Below are 16,170 nucleotides of genomic sequence, written 5' to 3'. Positions count from 1 at the left end.
GAGGTGGAGAGCTCGGGCGAAGATGCCCCAACCCCGAGAGAGCTCCATCCCCAGCCCTGCTCTCCTCTCCGCCTGGCTGGCCTCCCCAGGCCTCCTTCCAGATCTCTAGTGGCCCACCTCCCTCCGACCTGCAGCTTTTGCCTTCTGTTCCTCCTTCGTCCAAGGAGCGACCTGCTGTGTCTTCACAGCTCAGCCCGATTCCTGCTCCTCCAGGAAGCCTACACTGATGCCTCACCGAGGCCCGGGGCAGTGTCCCGGGGCTGACATCCACCCCCTTCCCAGTGCTCCTCTCTTGGGCAGCGTCCTGTCCCCACCCAGGGGACCTGGGCTCCGACAACAGTCCGCTCTGTCCGCCTTTATCCCCAGACCCAACTGGGAGCAGGCACATGGCAGGCCTCTGATGAAGACGAGAATGCCCTTTTTGATGAGGGCTGCCCTGGCCAGAGCTGTGGGCACCTCTTCTGGGGACCTTGGGCCCCTCTGGGACCAACTTCCTCCCATGGGGGGAGCAGCGACTTCTGTGGCCTTACTCCAGGGAGGGGAGCAGCCGAGTGAGGCTGGGCACTCAGAGGGAGACTTGTCCTCCCTGTGTGAGGGAAGGTCACCCGGCAGAAGGGCCAGTCTGGGCTGAGTCACGGTCCTCCCCGTGGCAGCAACACCAAGCCCCAGGGCGCTGGGCTCGGACCAGTAAGGATGGTCCTAGCAGCAGCAGTAAGAACTCTCATACAGAGTGCTCACGCACAGCCAGGGACCGGGGTCAGCACTGAGGACAGTGAGTCATGATCCTCAAAACAAGGAGACTGAGGCACTGAGAGGAGAAAAGGCTCGTCCAAAGCCGCTGACCTGGTGAGTGAGGACTTGAGTCCGTCCGTGCCCTTCACCCCTCAACCCAGCTGTGCACCTCAGCGGGAGGCAGCCCCCTCTCCAGGGCGAGGGTATGCAGCAGGGGGCTCTCCGTGCACCCCTCCAACGCTGCCTCCCTCATGCGCCATAAAGCCCGACGCCCACACCGGTCGCACCAGCTCGACATCCCTCTGCCTGGCACCTAGTAGGTACTCAACAAATCTGTACCGAAACAAAGTCAATGATGGGACGCTCTTTTCAGGGGCGATGTGACACACGGAGTCATGTAAGAACGGAGCCGGCCGGCCGGCCGCTTCCGTGCCAAGTGACCGCAGGCAGCAGCTGGTGCGCGGCTCAGTTTTCCCATCTGTGAAACGGGGATGCTACTGGGACTTGCCTCCTAGAGCTGCCGGGAGGCGTAACTGCACCGACATTTGCAGGGTGTCCGAGACAGTGCCTGGCACACGGCAGGAGTCACACGAGCGTGCGCTCTGGAACGCTCGTCGGCCTCGGTTTCTTCTTGGGTAAGCGATACCCTCCCTCTCCCACATGCTCCCCTCGCGCGGCGCCCTCCGCCAGGAAGCCCGAACTGCAACTCCCAGCATGCCTCGGGGGCTGCCTGCCCGAGCTCGTACGGCGCCGCCTGGACGAAGTCCGAACTACAACTCCCAGCATGCCCTGGGCACACCCGCGGGCCCGGGTCAGTCGCTGCGGTCGAAGACCGCGAAGCCCCGCCGCGCCAACCCCTTCGCTGCCGGTCGCCCTCGCTGGGAAGGGTCCGGGTGGAGGTCGGGAGCTGTCCCCGCCATGCTCCGCGGGCTGGCCCGGGCCGCTGCCGGGCGACCCGGGGCCCTCTGGACGCGGGGGTCTGGGAGCGGGACGGGGGTCCCGGCGCACGTGGTGGACCTGCGCAGCGACACGGTGACCAGACCCGGGCCGGCCATGAGGCGCGCCATGGCCGAGGCGGTCGTGGGGGACGACGACTACGGCGAGGACCCCACCGTCCGCGGTGAGCCCGGTGTGGGGGCCGCGGCCTGGGGGCGTCGCGGCGACCCTAGGGCGCTGTCCGTGGTGCTGGCGGGAGAAGGGGCCCGGGGCGCGCAGGGGCGGCGCAGGCGGGGCGTCATGCCCTGCGGCCTTGCTGCTCAGTCCGGCCCATCACCCGACAGCCTGCTGGAAATGCAGATTCTCGGGCCCCACACTTTCACCCGCCGAGCCAGAGTCTGCGTGCTCTCGGGACTCCCGGGACCGCTGTGCGCATTCAGGTGTCGGGCTGCGGATGGGATGGGTGTGGTCTCTTGCGAGGACGGCTCGGGGATGCCGAGCGAGTGTGGCACCCGAGGTCTCCTACCCAGCGAATGGCAAGGCAGTCTTCGAACCCAGGTCTTCTCTCTCAAACCTGTAGCTATTGTCCTGCACCCACCGCCTTTCCACATGAAGACACACAGGAAACCGGTCTAGAAAAGAGGATTTGGACTCCGATAACCTAGGGAGCATTTTCACACGCAGTGTTGAGGGTGGCCACCGTAGTGGACCACTGCTATGCGAGGGTGTTTACCCTCTGCCCTGCCAGGGGCAAGCCACACGTTGCTGTTTGAGCCCCAAGGGGCTGTGTGTAGGGTCAGGTGGTGATCGGTGATCATGCATTCTGCAGACACTTACTGCCTGGAACTTCGAAAATGCTGAGCCCACTGCTTAGAAGGCAGCCAGACACACAGACACCGTGGGGTGGGGGAAGTGTTGGGGTTGGCATCTGTCCTCAGAGAGTGCCTTGGGAACTGGGGGGGAGGGGAGGCGTGGAACTCACAGGGAAGGGGGATTTCGCAGAGTAGCCTCTTAAAGAATGGCGAGTGGCGCCCCAGGCCGGGAAGGGAGAGGGCTCATTGGGTATTGAGGATACAGATATGGACTGTGGCTGGAGTGTGGGGTACTGGGAGCCACGGTAACTGGAGGTAAAGCCAGAGGACAAATCCCACTGGGCCTGAATGTCATGCTAAAGACTTCAGAATTAATACCACAGGCAGAGGGGAGCCAGAGCAGCCTTTAAAGCAGGAGCCTGAAGTCCCCCCCCCCCAGTCTCCCCTTCTGAGAGCTCCTGTCCTTCTCTTCTGGGAGAGGAAGTCAGCAGAGAAACCGCAGTGCCCCACCTGCAAGGGGCTGATGGGAAAGGAAGTGAGACAGGTGTGAGGTCTGGATGGGACAGGGGGGTTCAAACCACAAAGTTTCAATGTGGGGGAGACCAGGGCCCAGGGGGAGGCTGGGTGCAGGGTGTTGACTGAGAAGCCTCTGTACCCAGACATGTGGTCACCAAGACCACAGTCTGTAGCCCACAGACCAGGGCTTCTGTCTGGCTTGGCCACTCACCTCAGCAGGACGCGAACTCACTGTTATGAGTAATGCAAAAAGAGTGCCATTGCTGACGGAGTCTCCCTGCGCCTCCTGTCCCTTCCCTCCTCAGAGCTGCAGGAAAAGGCCGCCAGGCTGCTGGGGGTGGACCAGACCTTGTTTGTGCCCACCAACACCATGGCCAACCTCATCTCTGGTGAGCGTGGTGTGGGGTGACTCCCGTTTGCCCTCCAGGTCCTCCCTCTGCATTTCTCTCTTTGGTGCGTGGGGCAAAGCTGGAATTACATCAGTGGGGTGCTGAGTCGTCTGGATTTCTGCTGGGCTCAGCGGAGAGAGTCCCTAGCAGGAGTTGAGGGAGAGGAGAAAAGAGTGAGGTCAGCGTGTCCATGCTCCTCCCCCTGCTCCCTCCCCAGGTGGTCTCCTGGGAGCCCTCTCCAAGCTTCCCTGTCTCCAGTTCTGGTGACTACACCTCCCTCTCGACCCTTATGGCCTGGGGGTCTTGCTCTGTCCCTTGTGGCTTCCCTCCACGCTGCGACACCTTTGTAAATCGCCCCTTTATTAAACTCTCTGGCTTCCTAATGGGCATGGGCCTCTGTTTGCTGCTGGGCCCGACTGATGCCCGTGCCCCGAGCTGCCTGACCCCCAGGAGCAGCATGGTGACCAGCTTCCTGGGCAGGACGTGCTCTGTGGGTGGGCTGCAGGGCACAGGGCACAACACCTCACTGGATGGTTATCCTGGACTTCCGCGGTTCCTGGGACGGGTCTCTGGCCCAGGGCAGTAAGATGTCTTGAAGGGGTGCCTGTTCCTAATTGGCATAGGCACTTGGGAGCTAGCCTCCGGGCTCAGCCAGGAGCGGGGCGGGAGCAGGTGGGCCGCACGGGACTCCCAGCCAACACGGCCCTCCCCCACCGATCAGTGATGTGTCGCTGCCGGCGCAGGGGTTCCCAGCTCCTCCTCGGGCAGGAATGCCATCTCCACGTCTTCGAGCAGGGCGGGGTGGCTCAGGTAAGGACACGGCGCCCCTCCCCTGGGGCCAGCTCAGCATTTCTGGCGGGAACCAGTTTCCTAGGCACCATGTTGGGACCTGCGGAGGGAAGAGACGGCCAGGGTCGGGGGAAAGGGAGCCATTCCCAGACGGACCACGTGGGGGCAGCCGCGGCCCAGCACCCCCCGCCCCCGCCCGATCGGACACGGGCTGTTCTTGGCGCTCTGCTGCCCCCTAGTGGGCACCCGGAGCACGCGGCGCTCGGTCTCGGGAGAACAGCTCTTGGTTCCTCCCCTTCTTGCTGGGGTGTCCGAGCCCACGTCCGCAGCCCACGTCCGCAGCAGAGGGGCAGGCTCGATGGCCCCGAGCTGGGGAGGAGCCGCCAGGACAGATGTAGGAGGCGACGCTGCGCCCCTGGACCTGATCTTCCCTCCCTCTCTCCCCAATACCTGCAGATCGCGGGGGTGCACTCCCACCCCCTCCCAGACCTGCCCCACGGCACCCTGGATCTGGCTGAGCTGGAGAGGATGGTCACAAGGGGCCTCGGGAGCCCCTACCACCCGGTCTGTGAGCTCATTTGCCTGGAGAACACCCACAGCAGCTCCGGGGGCCGCGTCCTCCCCATTGACTACCTGCGCCAGGTGGGCCCGACGCCACCACTCTGCCCACCCCCCACCCGCCCCCAGCCAGCCTCCCCACCTGTGCCAAAAGCCCCCTCCTGGGAGGGTGTCTCCTCATACAGGCCATGTGTGCCCAGGGCAGCCAGGACTGCTGTGGGAGGGACGCATGTGCCCGTCGCCCGCAGCTACGGGGGGCACTATGGCCCCAGGTTAGCCCCGAGGACAGAAGCACCCCCCTTCTCCCCAGGGAGTGAGTCCCACGAGCACCTGCTAACATGGTATGAGGGCTGAACCTCGAGGCTCCACGGTGTGAGAACTTGCCGCTAATGACCCTCCAGACCCTCTCCCTGTCCACGGCAGTGGACATCTCCTCCCCGGAGGCACGGCATGGCTTAAACAGGGCGCGACATGTATGGCTCGTGCCACGTCCGCATTTGGCCACAGTGAGCCCACCGCTTATTGTCAACCCCCTTTCACAGAGCACGACGCCCAGGCTCAGGCAACTGAGCGCCTGCTCCGGTCCGAGGGGGCCATGCTGGACACCAGCCCAGCCCTGATCTCTCTGGACCCCTCCAGGCGCCTGAAGACCCATCCTCCCTCCGCTTGGGCCCCAAGCCCAGCCCCTCTGACCGTTGCCTGCTCTTTGCCCCCAGGTGCAGCTCCTGGCCCGGAGCCACGGGGTCCACGTCCACCTGGATGGGGCCCGGCTGATGAACGCCGCCGTGGCTCTGCATGTGCCCCCCGCCCGCATCGTGGAGCACTGTGACTCTGTGTCTCTCTGTTTCTCCAAGGTCGGGAAGCCTCAGGCTGCCTCCCAAACACAGGACAGCGGGGGTGTCCGCAGTAGGAGTCAGCGGGGTTCCGAGCTCCGACGCTGGCAGCGGCTGGCCCTGGGCACACTTAACCCCTCAGCCCCTCCCCGGTGGGGCCCCGTCCCCTTCCCACGCCCCTCCCCCGGCCACAAGGACAGAGATGCACACCTGGGGGGCTGGCAGGCAGGACTCTCTCCTTTCTTCCTCCCAGGGCCTGGGTGCACCGGTCGGGGCCTTGGTTGGGGGGCCCAAGGACTTCATTGAAGAAGCCTGGCGCCTCCGGAAAGCGCTGGGCGGGGGGATGCGCCAGGCCGGGGTGCTGGCTGCTGCCGCCCTAGTAGGACTGACGGACTTCGAGGAGGTGCTGCAGAGGGACCACCAGAATGCCCAGAGATTCGCCAAAGGTACGTGGACCACGGCCCCTACCCCGACCCTCGCTTCCTTCTGCCCCCAGGAGAGTGTCTGGGGGTCCCCTGCAGCAGGGCCCAAATCCCCAGCGGGGGTACTTCCTTCTCACTCTAGAACGTGTAGGGCAGCCACTGAGTCGTGAGGCGTGGGCCGGGGAAATTAGAATGCTTTTCCAGACCTCATTGGTGGAGGGTCTGGACCAAGAAGCACTCAACGGAGGTCAGGAATTCCTGTTTCCTGCAGGATCTGGCGAGGGAAGCCTCCAACCCAGGTCTTAATCTTTATCACTTGAGTCCTCGAAACAATTCCATGATGTCCCCACTTTACAGATGAGGAGACTGAGACCCAGAGGTTGACTGATTTGCCCCAGGTCACACAGCTGGAAAGTAGCAGAGCCAAGTCCGTGCAGCTCCAAGGGTCCCTCTTTTCCCCACGGCGGCTGGGCTGCCCTCTGCCCTTGCTGGGATGACAGGGCCGGACCTCGGGGCTGAGGTCCTGGGGTCAGGCTCCACTCACCAGAGGCCCCGGGCGCAGGGCTCCAGGAGCTGGCGTCCCCCATCTGCTCCGTGGACCTCGCCGCCGTGGAGACGAACATGGTGATGGTGAAGGTGGACGGGCTGCCGCCCGAGGAACTCTGCCGGCGTCTGCAGGCCGTGAGCGCAGACGAGGTGGCTCAGACCGGCCGCGCGGTGCGCGTGCTGCTGTTCCCCTGGACCGAGCGGTCGGTGCGCGCCGTGTGGCACCGCGACGTCTCCGCACAGGACACCGAGCTGGCGCTGAAGAAGTGGGGGTTTGTGCTAAGGCAGCTGGGACCCTGAGGACGGGGTGACTGGACCCTGTGCCCCAGGTGGGGGCGCAGGTGTCCTGAGGGAGCAGGTGGCAGGAGAGGCAGTGAGACGACACCCCGACACCCCCTGACCCTGCGACCTGCTCGGACCCCTTGACTCCCCACACTCAGGGGGAAGCCTTCCACCTGCGCTCCCCCGGCAAGCCCGCGGTGCCTCCCGCATCTGGGACAGGGCGCCACGGGGGCGGACAGGTGGGGCCCAGCCGAGCCCCTTGCCGGAGCCCAGGAAGCAGCCAGGGCAGGGGCTCCGCTCACAGCGCACAGAAGAGGAAACTGTCCCGAGCCATTTGCTTGGGGGCACGCAGCTGGTGAGCATGTCCCGTGCTCCTGCTCGGGGACACACGGGGAAGGGTGACCGGAGATTAGAAAGGGACAGCGGGGCTGGATGCCCGAGCCCTAGCTGCCCCGTGTCGGGGGCTGGGGTTTATCCTGTGGTCATCTATATACTTGTTCCTTTTTAAAAAAATTTTTTTTTTTTGCTTACAAAAGAGTATGTCTTTATTGTAGATGATTTGGGATTGGATCTCGTTTTTAGCAGTTCGTGGGGTCGCATAGGTCCAGAGGCAGACAAGGAGGCCCCCCACCAAACCCTTGTGCTCCCTGCTCCCCGGCGAACCGCAGAAGAACAGTTAGAGCCTCACAAGCGGAGACGACCTGCCCGCCAAGCCGTCCCATCCAACGCGGAGGTGTGGGGTCGGGGCGCGGGGTCCTCTCCCACCTGTGCCGACCCTCGGAGAAGGGGCTGTTGTGTCTGCAGAAGACGTCTCTGGCTGGACGGACACACACACACACACACACACACACACACACACACAGAGCTGGTAAGAGTGTTACTGCTCTCACACTGTTTATAATTCTGTTTTATCAATTCTGAAAAAACGTTAAGACAGAAAAACCAGGGGCGCCTGGGTGGCTCAGTGGTTTAAGCCGCTGCCTTCGGCTCAGGTCATGATCTCAGGGTCCTGGGATCGAGTCCCGCGTCGGGCTCTCTGCTCGGCAGGGAGCCTGCTTCCCTCTCACTCTCTCTTCCTGCCTCTCTGCCTACTTGTATCTCTCTCTGTCAAATAAATAAATAAAATCTTTAAAAAAAAAAAAAAAAGACAGAAAAACCAGGCTTATCTGCACGGAGCATAAACTGATTTATTTAAGGACAAAATGGCACAACGTCGCGACACGCAGTGGTAAACGCTAAAATGTAGGTACGAAGGGAAGCCCTCAGGGGGACCCCCAAGTGGTACCAGCCCCCAGGACCCCAAGGAGCTTCCTGTAACCTTTGGAGCAATAAAGGGAGGCTGGGGGAGGGGGACCGAGGCCAGAGGGGCTGCCCTCCAGACCCCACACGCACCCCAGACTCCTGAACCCCAGAAGGCGCTGTGTGGGGCTTCGGGTGCTCCACAGCCCCCCTGGGGACCCTTCACCTCTGCCACCTCGGCTTCTCTGCCTACAGGAGAGGGAGCGAGCCCCGCGATGACCCAGGAGTCCACTCACAGTGGGCCTGCACCCGGGTCTGGGAGCTGACCGCCACCCACCTCTGTTTTGTAGCCCCGGCCTCTGCCTCTTGGGGCAGCCCCCGCCCCTCCTGGCTAAGAAGCCCCACCCCCACCCCTACTAGGATTTTCGCCCCTACTTATTCTGGGTCCCCCTCCCCCAGACCCCCCACAGTCACAGACATTCCCCAGGGGGCTGCAGATGGGAGGATGGGGTCCAGCAAAAGCAGCAGCCACCCCAGGACAAGGACAGAGGCCTGAGAACAGGGAGGGAACAGGGTGCGTCCAGCCCACTCAGCTGCCCTTGCAAATCCCAGGGGACTCCCGGGCCCCCCCCCCCCCCCCCCCCCGCCAACACCTGCCCTCGAGCCAGGGGACTGAACAGAGGCCTGGGAGGCCCGCCAGCCTGCAGGGGCATCTGGCCCTGCCGTGTGCTCTGGGATGGTCTGGGTCTCAGAGCCCCCTTCTGTAAAATGGGTGAACGGTAGCTAATGCGAAGGGCGACTGGAGGACGGGACAATCAGATGAGCAGGCGACACTGGGCTCGGCATTTAACTCAGTGGGTGTTTGAGACTCAAACTCCCTCCTGCCCAGCACAGCGGGCAGCTCTTGCACCTGACCCAGGGCCCAGGAAAGAGGACCGCATGGCACACCAGGGCTGATGGGGGAGGGCGAGGGCAGGCCATGCCCTCGAGAGGCAAGAGCACCTGCTGGGCACCGGGAACCTGCAGCATCCTACCCCGACCCCGTTAACGTTCCTGTGAGTCACTTGCTGACTCTTTCTGGGACTCCCTTTTCTCATTCCCAAGAGGGAGTCACACCAGTTGGTCCCTAAAGGACATAAACCAGGCAGAGGAGCCCCCAAAACATCCAGCTTTGCCAGGCAACAGGAGCCTGGCTCCTTGGCTCTGCCCCAGCCCCCCACCCCGCAGGTGCCCCTCCTGATCAGAACTCCAGCCAGGCCTGTGGATGCAAAGGGAAACTGAGCCCCTCGCCCCTGCCACTCGCTCCTCTGGGACTCAGATGACCACAGAGTGGGGGTCCCCCGGCTGTCGGCTGAGGCTGAGGGCTCGGGCTGCCGCAAGCAGGAGGAAGCCACTGAGCGCCTCGAAGGCGCAGGAGCCCCAGGCCAGGGCTAGAGACCAGCCAAAGCTGACGCGGACGTCCTGCACGTGCCGGGGGCCGTACTGGCGGGCGGTCTCGGCGAAGGCCAGGTGGGAGTAGCTGATGTAGATGCTGACCCCTATCAGGGTCAGGGCACCTGGGGGGGGAGCGCAGGGGGACCACTTGCTGTGTCTACCCACTGAGGGCAACTGCCTTACCAGGACCTGGCCGGGGCGGTCCTGGAGACCAGGAGCCCCTCCCTGCTGGCCTTTGGGGGGAACAGAGGCTCTGATGCAGTCCCCAAAGCCCCGGGCCTCACCCCACAACCCCCCATGAAAGACACCACGTATACCCTTGGCAATGTCCCCACTCTACTGCCTCTGCATACACAGCACCCTCCCGTGTCCCCCAGTGTCCCTGACACACACACACACACACACACATGCACACACGTGCACACACACGGAGCCAGTGACCTCTACTGGCAGTCGGGGGGTCTGGAGCTCTGACCAGCTCCCCTCTCCTTACCGTTCCCTCCACTTCATTGGGTGACTCCCCCGGCCCCTGCCTGCCCCCTCCCCCGTCTGCGATCGCCCCCGCCTGCTCCCATTAGCCCCGTCTCCCCCCAATGCTGACACTCTCCTCCATTGGACCCTCTGGGGCTGCTCGGAGCGCTGACAGTGATGTCAGCGGACCCGTTTCCAAGGAGCATCCCCCACGAGGACAGCAGCCAGCCCGGACCCTGAGCGAGCGGAGCAGGTGGGGTGTTCTTCGAACCGGGTCCTTCGGAAGAGGAGCGCCCCACAGCAGCTGCCCCCAGGCCCTCCGTCCACCCCCTCGGCTGGGCCATGGTTCAGAGAGCGTCATGCCAAGGCTTCCTGGATACCATCCCACCCCATCACTCCTCTCCGTGGCTTCCCAAGGTCCTCTTCCTTGGATTTGGACCCACACAGCCGGTCTCTGGGGGCCGGCCGCAGCTGACTGCTGCTGTCATTCTCTAAAGCGCACACCCGGGCTGTTGGTCCCCCAGGCTCTTGGCACCAGGCAAGCCCGCCTGCTGCCACTTGACCAAGATCTTTCACAGGGCCCAGCACCCCCTGGGGAGGAAGCAGGCCTGCCCCAGAGGAAGCCCTAGGCCCCATGGTCTGGGCTTCAAATGCTATGGACTTGCCCTTAGAGCTGGCCCGAATGCCATACCCAGCTCAGGCCTCGCCCCGATAGCACCGGCCTCTGACGGCTGACCCCAAGGAGCCCCAGGGCAGCACCAGCGACAGCCAGGCTTGGGCCGCAGGGGGGCACTGGCTGGCTGGCAGGGGCAGATGGCACCAAAAAGCACTGGTGACCTTGGTGAAACCTTGGACCTCTCAGCTGGAAACTGGGACCACAGGGAGGCCTCGGCTGCGGCCCTGAGGGTGCGCCTGGCCAGCGCCCAGCAGAGTCTAGGGGAATGTCGGCTGGGGAACTGTTACCAGTCACATTCTGGGCCTAGACCGGGGTCACTGCCAAGGACCGTGAGGCCCCTCTTCACCTGTGTCACTGCCAGGGCCTGCCCACTCCAGCTGCTCCCACCAGGCCAGTCCGGGAAGGAGAGAACAATGCCCCCCCACCCCATGCAGGTCTAGGAGACCAGGTCCAGAGATCACCTTGGGGAGGTCAGCCCTGGGCTTCCTCCCTCTCTGGCTCGAGGCCCAGCCAGAACCCCTGCCTGTGTCCCTAGAAAGGCCCCCTAACACCCAACATGCTTTTGCCTGCTGCGGCTTGATCCCAAGGCTGGGCCCAGGCTGAGCACAGGCCAGATGGGAGCAGGAGTGGCCCCCAGGGCGCCCACACTCACCTCCTAACAAGAAGTAGCAGCCAGTGAAGAACAGGAGGACCACGCTCCGCGCCAGGGAGCTGAAGAGGCTACAGATCCAGCCACACACGACGAGGACGAGGCTCAGGGGCACGATCACCATGACAGCTCGGTGCAGGGCTGCCAGGAGAGGGGGCTCAGCGTCCCGGCTGGGACCTGGACCGGCCCCCACTGCCCCCACGCCCCCGCCGGCAGATCCAAGGGAGCACTGCAGAGCCCTGTCTGCCTGGACGTCCACCTTTGCAGGCCAGTTTTGCCTGGAGATGAAGGACAGACCGGGGGTGGGGGCTGGTGACTCGGGCCCGGGACTCACAGATGAGGTGCTGCACTGAGGTGGGGACATCCAGGCTGTCGCTGGTAAAGGGATCGATCAGGGGGATGCAGCTGTTTTGCCCTAAAAAGCAGAAAGGACACGAGCCTGGGGGGCCGGACCCCTGTGGGGTCACCACCCACCCTGGGTCCCTCTGAGATGGGTGGTCTTGCGGGCACGCTGGACAGCACGCTCTCAGCCCTGCCCGACCCCAGCGGGCTGGCCAGTGGCCACGGAGCCCCATCAGATTCTCTTCTGGACCCCAGAGTTTGTGGCTCCAAGTGGGTTTGGAGGATTTAAGGCCTGTTTTGTTTCTGTAATGTACAAATAACGCCTACAGAGACGCTGGTCTGAAATTCAGACATCCCGGAGACGCTGCCCTCAGCTCTCTCTTAGGCTTGCGGCCCTGAGCAGGCTCACGTGTGGCTTTGCCTGGACAGGAAAAGGTGCGTGGACTCTGACTCTTGCACACACGCTTGCACACCCACCCACATTTGCACACGCACACGTGTACACATCAGGGGGGGTTTGGAGCAATCGGCACAGTCTGTTCTGCGGATGAACAAACAGCTCGTCTTTCCTCCCCAGCTGCCACCAAGGAAGGCATCGTCATGCATGTACATGCCCACGTGTGAGCACACACACACACATAGTCACCTACTCGTACACTCACGTGCACACACGCATACTCTCAGACACGTTCACACGCGTCACACAGGCCTATGCTCATGTGTATGCGCACACACACATTCACATGCTCTCACAGACACTGCTGCCCCCTCAGGGCTGGTCCTGTGCAGGGGAGGCCCCCCAGCCTGCTGGTCACCCCGTCACGCAGGCCTTGCGGAGGGAAAGCCCTCCTCTCTCCGCAGGTGTGAAAGGTACAAGGCACTCCTGTTTGGTGCCCAAGCGCTCGTCAAGCCGTCAGGTGGTGGGGAGGGGGGTGGGGGGATAGAGAGGCACAGGGGTCTTACCCCGGGGAGCCCTGGCTGTGCTAGGCTGAACCTCTGGGGACAGCAATTGAGAAACAACTCCTGGTCACTTGGATGTGGAACCGTGCCCTTCCCGGAGGTCCCCAGCGCCCCGCACCTCCCACCTCAGCGCCCGCACCCCTGCTTGAGGAAGAAAAGCAGCCCGACGCCCTGGGTGGGGGGTCCTGCCCCTGCTTTCCTCCCTCCCTCACCCAACCAGCCCCCACCGGTTTACAGCCTGAGAAGTAGCATTTTCTCCCCATGGGACAAAGCCTTGCAGGCGGAGGAAGGACGAGGTGCCAGGTCAGGCGGCAGCCAATGGCAGAGCCCCCTGGGGGGGGGGCTGCTTCTCATCTACTGAGCGACGTGCCGGCAGCTCCTAACACAGTGCACCCCGCCCCCGCCAGGGAGGGCAAAGGAATGCCCAGGGCTCCTGCTCCCCAGGCTCTGGGGGCCCCAAAATGTCCTTCTTCCCCGAACCCGCCCGGCGCCCGACCCTTTCATTTCTGAGCCGGGAGGGGTAGCCCTACTGTCACCGCCCAGTTCTGGGAGAGAACAGAGTCCGGGATAGGGAGCGGGGGCAGGAGGGGCGCTGCCCTGCCCGCGCCCTCTGCGCCCCAGCCCACCGCCCGCCCTACCTTCGCAGACGCGCCAGAGCCCCGAGTGCGACGACAGCCGCGCGGCGTGCCCGGTGCTGTTGCCGGCGTCCGCCACCTCCAGGACGTACCAGTAGTCGCTGGCCACGGCGGCCGCCAGCAGCGCGAAGCTGAGCAGCACGCCCAGGGCGGCGGCCAGGAGCAGCGCGCCCAGCCGGGCCATGCACGCCGGGAGTGGGGCCGGGGATTTGGGGAGCAGAGAGGACCTCGGGAGTGAGAGAGTCAGGGAGCGGGGAGAAGGGAGGGCCGGGATTTGGTGAGCTGGGCCAGGGAGTAGGGGGCACGGTTGGGGGGATGCGGGGAGCTGGGGCAGGCAAGCTGGCGCTGAAACTCCGAGGCTTTTCTGGACGCGGCGCCCCCTTTTCTGCCCTTGCGCCGGCCTCCCGATACACCCCCCCCCCAGGTTTGCAGGAGGATCGGTCCCACCTCTCCGTGAGGCGATTGCAGATCCCGGCTGCAGGGATGGAAGGAAGTCTCAGAGCTGCAGATAGACCTGCCCCAGACCTGGGTTCAGATCCCAGCGTCCCCGAGGAGCTGGCCGCTGGTGTGGGTCCCTCGTCAAATGTCTTACTCTCTCCAAACCTCCAGTTTTTCAGCTGCCAAATGGCCGGGCTGAGGAGGAGGAAGGGTGGGGCCTGTGTGGTCTCAGGAGGGGGCTCAGCAGGCAGCTGACCTCGCTGGCCAGGAAGCTGGCAGCCTGAATGGTGGGAGGCAGCCACCCCTGGCTGGGGCACTTGAGCCCTGGCTGCTCCTGGTCTTAATCGGTCTCCAGGACTACCCAAAGGGAGCCAGTGAGGCTGGGTGGATGGGCAAAGGGCCTAGGCAGGCTGGCAAGGGGGCTGTGGAAGGAGAAGCCTTGCTTCCAGGCAGCCTTCTACAAAAGCAGGAGGGGAGAGGGGGGAGGGAGGGAGGGGAGTGAGGAGGCAGGGCAGGGTCCCTGCTGGAAAACAGGGGGAAGGTGAATAGTGACCCCAGCATTCAGCCACAATGTGATAAGGATCCATTCTGTGTTCAGTGGGTCGCAGCCTTGGTTTCTGTGTTGAGGGTATGATGGGGGGACTGGGAGCACGGGAGGAGCCCCTCCTGGGCGGCAGCTTCATATGCTGTTTCCCAGCAACCCCCGCCTGTCAGCCCGAGCTTGTCAGGAAGCGTCTCCTCGGCACCCCCAAAAAGAGGATTCCGCCGGCAGGGCCGAGGCCACTGTTAGCACCGAGCCACACAGCTGCACACAGGAATAAACACGTCTCGCCCTCACGATGCAGTGTAGACGGCCGTGTTAGCGGTCTGCACCCTATCTCCCCGCTTTAAAGTTCTGTGCTGGAAACCAGCGTGCAGTTGGGGACTGCACCTTGTCCCCTAGGCAGCAGGCACTGGTCCTCACGGGGCTACTTGGATGAATTCCACCAGTCTATGTCCCCAAGATGGACCCAGATTATACCCTAGCCTGGTTCTGAAAAAGTGCCCCTTTGGAATGTCCCCCTTTTCACTGGTCTTCCTCCTACGACCGGCTCATAACTCATAGCTGGAACTGTTAGTTGGCCACTTGGTAAGTACCAAGCCCGTCTCCAGGATGCTAGGGCCTTCGGAGATCGCGTCAGACCACCACCAAAATCAGGGACAGGAGGGACCTTTGGATGGAAGAAATTCCGATTTTAAGTGACAGAGGAACCGGGCCGCACCCAAGCCTCTTTTTTAAAAACTTGCATTCAACTAGCTCTTCAGGGGTGGCAAGGACAGGATGCCTGACCCCAGCAACAGCCGCGGGCCGATGAGCCTCCCATTCCTGGCTGATGCGGCAGGGCATTGCCTCCAGCCCCGGGCTGAGGAAGCAGCCAAAACCGCCGGAGAAATCACGGAACCGCTCAGCGTCGCGGCTCAGCCACAACTCAGCTCGCTGCACTCAGCAAACTCCTCCAACAGAAGCCGGACCTCGCTCATTTACCCACAGGCCAGCGCCGTGCACAGGGGTGCCCTGAGGAGCCAGTCCTCCCCGGGACACTCATGGAGACGCTGTTCTGGCCCAAACCAACCACACAACAGGGCTCAGAGTGGCGGAGACCGTAGATCGGACACGGAGGTCTTCACGCAGGCTCAGTCGGTGGCCAGGCTCCTTGGGCCACGGCACAGGCGGGGAGGCGGCCACACACGGGGTCAGTCTCATCCCAGGAAGCAATAGGATCTAGGAAGGGCGCCTCAGGGCCACGTCGGACTCGCCAGCGTCTGCCCACGGGCCTCCGACGGAGCTTTGCTACCAAACAGGAGGGTGCCACGGAGGGCCCCACATCACGACACGCACTGGAGTCCCCGGAGCACACACTTCTGTTCCCTGCGCCGGACACAGCTTTCCCTGCTTCGGTCGTCGGCCACCTCCTCCGGTCCCTGGACAGATAGCTCAGGCCTTCCGTGCTCTGCTTAAGGCAGCGCTGTCTTCCCAGTCCGCCCGCCACACGACTATTTGCTGGCTGCGGCCTGGAGCCGGCGGCGAGACTCGGTCCTCCCTGGCCGTCACCGGGTTTCCGGGCGCAGCACGTGGCTCCAGTCAGTGCTCAAGCATCGGAGTGAACCAGCGGACAGACCCGCCTTGGGGGTCAAGGGGAACATAACCAGAGAAGCTAAGGCCCCAGTGTGTCTGGTCAGCTGACAACTGGCCCGAATGCTGTAGGCTGAGCCCCGCGGGGGAACCGGTGGCGCAGTTGCTTTAAGAACGAGATCACCCCCAACTCCTCGCCCCCGAACCCCGTCCAGACAAGGAACCTTTTGTGACGGCAGCGCTGGTTCAGAGCAAGACGCCTGCACGACGGACCCTCTTCTCAGCTCAGACCTTCCGTGTCAAAAGCGAGCACAGACGTTTCACCGTCATCGCAGCAGAGCGAGCTGGGAGAAGGGTACGTGGGGCCCCTTCGGACTGTCTTTCCAAGTTCCCATGAA

General features: G+C 63.5%; 2 protein-coding genes across 2 annotated transcripts; one reads left to right on the top strand and one right to left on the bottom strand.

Annotated features, from left to right (window-relative positions):
• The first annotated feature begins 1,454 nt into the window (after positions 1 to 1,454).
• LOC123930278 (probable low-specificity L-threonine aldolase 1) lies at positions 1,455 to 7,296 on the top strand. Its single transcript, XM_045986631.1, has 7 exons — positions 1,455 to 1,852; positions 3,302 to 3,385; positions 4,107 to 4,195; positions 4,631 to 4,816; positions 5,449 to 5,586; positions 5,819 to 6,011; positions 6,550 to 7,296. The coding sequence occupies exons 1-7, from the start codon at positions 1,651 to 1,653 to the stop codon at positions 6,831 to 6,833; spliced, it is 1,176 nt and encodes a 391-aa protein (XP_045842587.1). The 5' UTR covers positions 1,455 to 1,650; the 3' UTR covers positions 6,834 to 7,296.
• Positions 7,297 to 9,294: 1,998 nt separating this feature from the next.
• TMEM235 (transmembrane protein 235) lies at positions 9,295 to 13,405 on the bottom strand. The gene is given in 5 exon segments (XM_045986287.1): positions 9,295 to 9,402; positions 9,405 to 9,610; positions 11,288 to 11,425; positions 11,619 to 11,699; positions 13,225 to 13,405. Coding segments are annotated over 5 exon segments (714 nt in total).
• Positions 13,406 to 16,170: the final 2,765 nt, after the last annotated feature.

This window comes from Meles meles, chromosome 18 (genome assembly GCF_922984935.1).
Source record: "Meles meles chromosome 18, mMelMel3.1 paternal haplotype, whole genome shotgun sequence".
Taxonomy (NCBI): Eukaryota; Metazoa; Chordata; class Mammalia; order Carnivora; family Mustelidae; genus Meles; species Meles meles.
The sequence above is the reverse complement of the archived record's forward strand: the minus strand, read 5'-3'. Positions and strand labels throughout refer to the sequence as shown.